General features: G+C 42.0%; 1 protein-coding gene across 1 annotated transcript in view; it reads right to left on the minus strand.

Moving 5' to 3' along the window:
- The window catches only part of meis1b (Meis homeobox 1 b), an 87,482-nt gene that overhangs the window by 5,242 nt on the left and 72,355 nt on the right, over positions 1-9,885 (minus strand). Inside the window, exons 10-12 of the mRNA XM_037681172.1 lie at positions 5,181-5,239; positions 3,543-3,632; positions 2,120-2,217 (exon numbers count right to left, since the gene is read on the minus strand). Coding sequence (XP_037537100.1) covers positions 2,159-2,217; positions 3,543-3,632; positions 5,181-5,239 — 208 coding nt within the window. The 3' untranslated portion in view covers positions 2,120-2,158. The remainder of the gene's footprint in view (positions 1-2,119; positions 2,218-3,542; positions 3,633-5,180; positions 5,240-9,885) is intronic.

Below are 9,885 nucleotides of genomic sequence, written 5' to 3' on the forward strand. Positions count from 1 at the left end.
CCTTCCTTCCTTCCTTCCTTCCTTCCTTCCTTCCTTCCTTCCTTCCTCTTTTGCCCCTCTCTTCCCCTCCTTTTTGTCATTTATTTGCCTTCTCTTCAGCCACCCCTCCCTCTTTTTAGTCTCCTTTCCTTTCTTTTCTTCTGTTCTGCATGATTTTTCTGTGCTTGCGTACGTCTCACAGAGAATTCCTCTGGTGTCCCAATTACAAGATTCAGCAGGCAAATTGAGGCTGTTTAAAGCAAGGCCTGTTGGGAAAGGCTAGCAGATGCTTAGACACACAAACCAGCCATCGTGTTTGCACACTTACAAATAAACACCAACACACTCGTCCCATTTTTGAAGCACAGCCCCCCCCCCCCCCCCCCACACACACACACACACACTTCCTGCAGTTCAAATCTGAAAGATGTCACTCCATGCAAGATTGTCCGTCTTTTGTTTTAACTTTCGAGACAAAACCAAGGGTGGCATATTTTCACTATGGTGCTCTAACACGTGCACGCGCATTGTGTGGTGAGTTAATGGTCCTTATTTTTGTAAACCGAATAAGTCAAATCCATTGGTCACACCTCTGGTGATGGCATATTTAATTTGGATCTAGTCAATTAGGCCCAGCTAAGCTCCATACCCTGCTGGCTACCTCCTCCATTTTGCACTAGTTTGTGTCCCCTCTCTGTGCCAGGAGTAATCCTATTACCATACACACACATGCACATATCCTGTACAGTTCTACAGACCTGCATGGCTGTACAAACACCCAGTCATCAGTGTGAGCATGTACTTCATGTCTAAATGTTGTGCGCTATACATGTAGCTATAGTTCATTGTTGGGTGTGTAGCACACAGAGACAACAACGAGCTTTGAGTACAATTGGACTCAGAGCCACTTTAAACACACTGTGCACTGTGACACCACCGAGCCTGTGTACATCCAGAATTATGTGGGAGTCTGTTTTGCCCTGGGGCAAGAGTGAGGGAAGGAAAGGAAGGGGAGGGAAGGGGATGGGAGGGGAGGGGAGAGAAGTGAGAGAAAGAAGGGAAAAAAGCCACAAAAAAAGAAAAAAGGTGTGCAAAAGAGATGGAGGAGGAAAATTGACAGTGAGAAAATCCACAAAGAGGGGAACCAGACAGAGCAAGCATTAGAAAGACAGAGAGAAAGTGGTGGTGGTGGTGGTGGTGTGTGTGTGTGTGTAGACTGGGGTGGGGGGGTCCCTGTAGCTGGTTAGCATGTGTGTATTAATGTAGCTCATGCATCAACAGCAACCCGGCAGATTTATGACACTTAAGGGGCACTCACTTCTCTCTCTCTCTCTCTCCTTGCACCAGCAACGACTGCTTACAGTTTTGCCAATCAGTCTGTTGCCATAGTAACGTTCTACCTGCCCCCCACCCTAAGTCCCCCACCCATCCCCTGTCCCAACCCATCCATGCCTTCTTTCCTTCCCATTGCCCCTCTCCTCCTCTCCCGTGTACCAAACCAGTGGATAAAATGTTCAGTTGTCCCTCAGCACTGTATCCTGAGAGTGGAACATTTCCCCATTGATTAGTATTATTGATGCTGCGTCTGCATGTTGTTCTTTTGTAACCTCCTTCTATTGTCATTTGTTTTTGCTTTTCTCACCTCCCCTGACTGATGTGAAAAACGTTTCGTTCTGTATCTGTTGGATGTGGGAAAGAGCAATACACGTGCACAGACTTTACATACACAAAGAGTTACAAGGATGTGATCAAAGGCTCTTATCACCATGCAGAGGGTGGGAGAGTCAGAGGAAAAGTAACAGACGAAAATCTGCTGGGGAAGAACATGAGCCTGCTTGTATCGACAAACTCCATTTAGACATGTAGAAAATCTAAACAAGTTATTTTCAAATATATTTGTTCAAGGAAAATCTTTTTGCCAGATAAGAACAGTAAAATCCATGTTTATGTGACAACAAATTCTAATATTGTAGGCACATGCCTTGATGTGCATGTTAAAAAAATAATTTTTTATTGATAATAATCTATTTTTGAGTCTCATATCTACTTTTACAATGAGGAAAAAACAATTCTGCTGAACAAATAAGAAACAAAAAGATATTGTGTTGGTTCAAGACCATGTGTTTAAGTGTGTACTTACATTTCCCTTTGTGTTGTGATTGTTCAGGCTCAGGTAGGGCTACATGTAGTGCCACTGGCCTTCCATGCCCATGTTCATGCCCATTCCACCCATCGGCCCTATAGAACAAAAAAAAAAGGTGTTTTATATATGTAAACAAACATACAAACAATATAACATAAAAAATACAACTACATGTTTTCAAGTTGTTGTTTGTTACGTCAGTAAGATTTGTTTTAATGTGCTTTAGCAGAGTCCCTGTTTTACTGTGAAGCTCGTCTCAAATAGCAGAGCAACAAAGCTCTCTGATTCGAGCAGGAAGAGGTGTGTGAAAATGTTGAAGACGAGTACAAGAAGTCAGCTGGCACTTTATCCAAACCTGCTGACTTTAGGTGGAGGGTGAGACTTGAGAGAATCCCAGAAAACAGGGGATATGGGAGGAGGAGGAGAGCTTAAGGACAAACTCTGGGATTAAACCTGATGGCGTGAGAGAGCGGCCGAGTTTGAAGAAGTGGGGGTGAAGAAGACGATGGTGGTGTAATGAGATTGAACACACCTGTTTTAGTGTGTTCAGGATGGTGGGGGAGGGGTGCACTCTTTGTTAGAGAGGACAGATTCTACTATCAGCCAAAACACCAGACGACAATCCACAGTTACTAATTGAATTTCAAGAAACACAGTTATAGTATGCTCCCTGCAACCATCCAACATAATCTATCTTCTGCAAAATGCACACTGAGTACACGGCTTGTTTTCTATTGAGGTTGTGTAGCAACATTTAGCTGACATTGGTCGAACATTTGAAGACTGATTAGTTTGTAAAATAATAAAAAATTAAAGGATATGAAGCTTGTTGGCATGCACAGTCAAAGTACAACAGTGCAGCAAATTAATCATATTTCTGTGATCTAATACTTCTAACAGTTAAACTGACCTAAACCTTTAGATGAGCAGACAGAATAATAATTATTTTTATTTCTGTAAGAAACATTCATTGTAATATTTTGTTACAAATCTGGCAAAAAATAGTTTGCACCTACTTTAGTTGAAAAGCGGCCGTGCACTGTTGTAAACTGATACAAAGGTCACAAAGAACTTGTTTTACTTCTCTCAAGATTTTCTCAACAGCTCTGGTTTTCAGTCATTTATTTCAAGTCGTTCTGTTTTTGTTTGAGAATGAACTGACATAGTCCATGGGCCATTTCTGAAGCATAATGATACAACAAGGACATGGGGGACATTGTGTCGTAAAGTACACCACAACAGAAAATTACTAAATGGATGGGAAGGATGAAATGAACTTGAGGAGACAAAAATAAAAAATAAAAACAATGATAGGGCAGAATGTAGGAAAGCAAATAAAAACGAGGCAACCAAAAGACAGAAGTAATATCCGTAGACCTAAGGAGGAAAGAAAAGGACAGACACGCAGAGAAAGCCTTACCAGGTGGTCTGATTCCCATGTGCTGCTGGCCGTCCATGACGAAGCCACCCATTGGCTGGCCATCTGGATTGTAGGGCGCTCCTTGACTTACTGTGGATGGAGGCGAAGACAAGGTGGGAGGGATAGAGGGATTGGAGGGAGGGAGCAGAGTGGTCAATTAGTCCTTTTAATTAAAGCTCAGCAGCCGGAGCAGGATCATCTGCTGGCTGGTGCACGCACAGGAAGCCACAGCAACACTGTACACATAGCTTTCCACTGTAAGCCCCTGGTAGACTTTAATGCATCTAAATGCTCTAAAAGGGATCAGACTAAGAGTTTAATATACACTATCGTACTTTGAAGATTCCATGGGACTTTGATTTAAATGCAATTACCTAATTATAAAAACTAAAACTAAACCTATTTAGCATATTAGCATAACTCAAGTTTTTTAGCAGTAATTTTAAAACTAGTCAGTCAGAACATACTATTAAGACTTCATCATAACAATCTGTACACAGTGTTTGTGCTCAGATGCCATCTGTTTGCACGACCAGTCAACATGTATATTTTAAGGTTCGAGGGCATTTTCACATTTTTTATCCAAAACATTTGACCTGTTTAATACAAACTGCCAAGTATACAATGTCCATCTACCTAATGTGATGTTTAATGAAGAACATGTTGGCACATAATCCGGCAATGCTTTTAAAGTCACTTCTACTCAATGTATAATTGCATATATATGGTCAAAGATCCCAAATGAATTCCAGAAGCTCCAACCAGTTTTCAACAAAAGCTCATTCTCAGTGAGTGGCCCCAGAATCCAGTGCTATCTAAATGCTTTATCTCATAAATACTGCCTAAAACTGAGCAGCAAGAACAAGTGAAATCTGATACGGTTCTTATTTTTTGGCTTCCCTCCATTGTTCTGCTCTCATAGAAGACCACTTACCTTCGATTTAGGCTGTTTGGGGGTCAGTCAAGCAAAAGCAAGACCTCGGCCCTCACTGAACGCCTTTGAACTTTACTGCACACCCCTAATGCCACTTTGACCTCTTACCCCTATTACAGGTAATAAAGTTTACAGCAGTCCAAACCAAGACATGCACCAGAGGGGCCGCTCACTTATTCCCTTGCACCCAGAAACTGTCGTAAGTAGAGCTGAGGGAGGGTGTTTAAAGGTGTGGGGAGGGATGAGGGTCAAAACAGGTCTGGAGCTAAAAAGCCAATCAATGGTCACACCTCAAAAAAAGAAACCAGGGCATAGTTTTTTTATGTTGTTGGCTTAAGCCAAGGAGGAGGGATTGTTGTTCTTTTTTTTTAACATGGCTTGCAAAGCATAAATATAAGGGTTGAGAACACTGACAATATATTTTACAAGATTCCCAAGGTTTTCAGTTCCAAAAATTATATTTGTCAGTTAATATATTTTCCCCTCACGTGACAGGTTTATTAATAGTTGCTGTTAATATTGTAATGTTTTGCCTGTTAACTTTGTTGGTCAGTAATGATAGAGAAGAGGACAGCCCTTAAGTATTTGGACATTACAAAAAGGAAGCATCTGTTCTGTATTTTTCAGCCGAGAGGCCTCTGGGTGCACTGACTGTAGATGCTGAGCTCTGTGTGACTTGAAAATAGTAACTATAGGTGACTTGCCTGCACGGTTTGACTGGTCGATCATAGGCTGCACTATTCTCCTCCTTGCATTGATGAACCTGCAAAAGGTGAAAGAGAAAGGAGGCCCGGGATGATTAAAAAAAGGAGGGATGGGTAAAAGAAAAGGAAAGGGAGGAGACAAAAACACAGAAACAGTCAGAGTTTTACTCAAAACAAGATTAGGGAAAAATGCTGACTAATACCCTGAAAACCTTGGCATCCAGCAGAAAAACAACCACATTTCCAAAGCAGCCTCTTTTTTTAGCTAACCATAACAGTGATAAGGAGTAATTACTTTCCCATAAGCATCGCTGAGCCCCAGTAAAGCCCTCATAGAGCTACAGAGAAAGTCACATTTTAACAATTTTAACAACTAAGGAGTTGTCTTTGAAAAGTCAGAACTTCACAACTTGTGTGAACTTGCCTCAACGCAATCTGAACACTGGGGTCTTTGTGGGGCGAGGCTTTACTGGGATTTTCTCTCTGCCTGTCTGAAACATTTCAGACAATTTTTTTCTTTTTTTTTTTTGGAGATGTTCTGTCTCACAACGAGCTGAGATTGCTGACTGGTTAACACGCTCGCTCGGCTTCAAACGTGGCAGTGTGGCAAGTGTTGCTGACAGAAACATGTCACGTTGCTTCTGGTGAGAGGCATTGTTTTGGGCGTTGCTCTGGTACGACAGGTGACCCAGTGTTACTTTTTTAGTGCGTTTCTGTTTTGACTGAGGCAAGATTTTGCAAATATTTCCCTGGACTCTTTACTAAAAGCATACAATCAAACCATTTATTGAGCGCAAACACACACACCGTCACTCATATTCAAATCAGCTTCTCACTTTTTTCCCGCAACACCCCCCCCCCCACCCCCACCCACACAGCTAATCCCTCTCCCACTCTTACGTGTATTCACAGCCATTAATGCCCTCACAGAAGAGCTGCTCTGGCCTTGCTCAGGCTAACCCCGTTTGAAATGACCCCTTGGCCTGTAATGACCTCAAGGAGAGAGGACTCTTGGGGCTTCTGACTTGATTTATGTGTTCCTGCTGTTGCCCCACCAAACACTTCTATTTCATCTCTGAAAAGGGGAGCATTAGCTGAACTTAAGGGGAACAATAGTACTGCTAGACTTTTAAAAAGCTGGAAAACAGCATTTATGAGCTCAAGGGATTGTGGAAAAGGAGAATAGAAACCAGAAGTTACAAACGTGCTGCATCTGTTTCTACAGTGATGAGTGAATGGAGCACTTTTACTTTTTATTTCTTTAATAATCCCTTTTCAAAAGTGCATTATGTATGTGGTTATTCCATTTAATTATTTAAAAAAACAGAGATGTTGGAAACTAAGTAGACAGACATGGATTGCATTATTATTATTATTATTGGGCAGCGTGGTGGTGCAACTGGTAGAGCTGTTGCCTCTCAGCGAGCAGGTCTCTGGTTCAAATCCCAGTCCAGGGGTCTTTCTGGGTGGAGTTTGCATGTTCTCCCCGTGCATGTGTGGGTTTTGTCCGGGTACTCCAGTTTTTTTTCTCCCATAGACCAAAAACATGCGAGTTAGGTTGATTAGTAACTGAATTGTCCCTAGGTGTGAGTGAGAGAGTGAATGGTTGTTTGTCTCGTTTGTCTCTATGTGGGCCTGTGATGGACTTGCGACCCGTCCAGGGTGTACCCCGCCCCTCGCACAGTTATTGCTGGACATGGGCACCGGCGACCCCCGTGACCCAAAATGGAAGAATCGGGTAAAAGATAATGGATGAATGGGTTATTATTATTATTATTGTTGTTGTTGTTATTTTATTTTTTATTGATTTATTTAAATAATGATCTAATGATATATTTTTAGCTGCTTCAAAAACGTTTTTTTGATATTGTGTTGTTTGTGATGTTTTTTTTTTTTTTTTTTGCTTGTTGTGTTTTTGTTTTTTTGTCAGACAAAGTGCATTTTGTCTAATGCAATAAAAAATAAAAGAGGATCTCATCACCGGAAGATGAGCCTTTGGATGTTTCATTCTGTTTTTGTTACAATAATCTTTATTGAAGTGGAATTTCAGGGGGTCAGAAAGAAATAGAAAGAGGAAAGAATGCAAGAATGCTCTGACATGGCAGAGCACCATCAAATGAGAGAACGTCTGGAGTTTTATCACCAACGCTCTCCCCCTCTTTTCCTCCCCTGCTACCCTGTTTTGCTGGGGGAGATATGGGGAGGAGGAGCGAGGGCAAAGAGGGCTGAGGAGGCCCGAGCATTCCTTTTACTCTCCTCTCCTCTGCTCTCCAAAGCCTTTACACAAGGTCAACTTGAGGCCAGCAACAACTAACTATTGACCTCTCCTTCTCCACCTCCTTCCTCTTGATGTTCACTGATTCCTCCTTGCATCCCTTACTCTTATTTATGTCTGTTCTTCAAACTCTCATCAAATTCTCTGATGCAACAAATGAGGTTGCAGGAGTGTGAACCCTCTGTGGACATGAGGTAAACTCTGAAAAGCATTTGTGTTGGAATCATTAAACAACAGCGACTCAGCCTCTATATCTGTTTCCTTCTCCTGCTGGCTCCCTCCTTATCATTCCTTCCCTTAATGGTGGAAAACGACAGCCCAACTCTGAGCAACGAATCTACAGTCTGACCCCCCAACTCCCTCCTCCTCCCCTCCTCTTCTCAAAAACTCATGCCGGTTTCCTGTCCCTGTCGTCCTCATATCTGAGGCCAGATACACCATGGGGCCTGGAACAAAGGATAAAATGCCTCTCATAATAGCAGCCAGGGGAATGAAGAGATGGAGAGCAGGAGAATGGTAGGGAAGGAGGAGTAAAAGAGCAAAGGGCTCTGTTCTGCAAACCAGACACTCTTGCTGTGACCGTTAATAAGCTGACACAGAGAAAGCCTAGCCTGCGATAGAGGGAGACAGCCATGATGAGGGAGATGGAACGAGAGGAAAAGAAAAAGAGAGGACTCGGAGATAGATAAAGAGTGATGGAGAAGAGAAAAAAGTGGCGAAAAAAGAAAATCAGAGTGAGGCTTCACCTTTTCACGACCCCTGGGTTTTATAGGGCCAGTGTTTATGGCCTGTTCACTCCCCTGCCTCCCATCACAACACAATGAGCTTCACTATTCAGCCCAACACTGAGCAACAATAGCTGGGCTTTTTCAGAGAGAAACTCCATCGGTGATACAAATAAAGTTGAAGGAAAAATAAAAAAAACACCAAACGCAGGGAAAGGGAACGATGACATGTAAAGCTCAAAATGTGTAGGAGCTGGATTCCCATCAGGGGCACATATGTTTGACACGTGCATGAACCGATCATACAGTGAATGAAAACAGCATGTCAGCCATATGTTGTTGCCAGATTTCAGTCCACTAAAGTCATGTAAGGAGATTGGGTGTGTTTTATTCTTCTTGTCTCCGACATTTTTCCTCCTTTTGATTTTGCTAATGTCAGAATTAAGTCTCAAATCGCTCTCCATCCTTCAGCGGGAAGAGTGGAACTGATTGCGACGGCGTCTGCCAAGCCCTTGCTAATGTCCTATTCTCATTACACCCGAGACACATCCACATCCACACACACACATCCACGACATACTGAGTCAAGTCAGCTGCACACAGGTGTATGCAAAGCGCACGTGAAATGCCCAATTAAAAGCAAGAAATTGTCTTTTTCATCAGCTGCCTTTGTTGCGTGACCAATTAGGGGATAATTTAATAACGAGTGGTGGAAAGATGCAGATTGGATATACAAAAGGTTACTCCACGAGCTCATTGATTTAAATTCATGTGGAGTTCTCAATAGTTGTTGCGCACGTTCTCGCACGTGCACGTCTCCAGAGCCTACAACTCGTATTATATTAGTAATACGAGACACACTGAAACACACACATGTGCACACATCCCCGGCACTCAATACCAGTTAGTAACCTGAGAAAATTTGCACACTCGCAGCCTGCACAAACCTCACATTTGCACACAGCTGGATATGTCAGCGTCACCTACATTCATCAGGACCAGTCGGTGGATTTCAGCGCATGTGGACAGAAGTTTACATGCATATTCATATCTGAGAGACACTTAAAATAACTGTGTAACCACACACTCCTCGTGGCTGCCAATCAATGTGATTTAAAAGACAACAAGAGAAAGCAAGCTCTGACGGGTAGTCGTGCACTTATCATCAGGTTGTCACTACGTGGCTAACATCAATTGTCTACTGCTCAACCACAATTAACGCCCGATTCATATATCCTCCCTACACACTGACAACACGCACAACACACACATAAATTTGAAATAAAACAATTTATGTTCTTTCTTTTGTTGAAACATGTTCAAATAAACCCTGATTTAAGGACTATGATATTGATTTGCATTATTTATGTCAAACATTGTATATTTACATTTATGCACATGCATAATTGTAATTTCCAGCAATAAATCACAAATATAAAGTATACTACAAGACTACATATGAAAATTAGTCTCTTAGGCTAAATCTGGCATATTTATGTGATGTATTCATGTTGATTAATATGCATTGTCCCTTTATGAAATAAACATAACATAAAACGTAACAAACTGCTAGCTATAACTCTATACACCCCTTTTTGTAAAAGCTAATGCAAATTCTCATCATTATTTTCATGTACATGTTTTGAAGCATACTGCAGGTGTGTGTGTGTGTGTGTGTGTGTGTGTGTGTGTGTGTGTGTGTGTG

This window comes from Nematolebias whitei, chromosome 1, assembly GCF_014905685.2.
Source record: "Nematolebias whitei isolate Nwh7 chromosome 1, NemWhi1, whole genome shotgun sequence".
Lineage (NCBI taxonomy): Eukaryota > Metazoa > Chordata > Actinopteri > Cyprinodontiformes > Rivulidae > Nematolebias > Nematolebias whitei.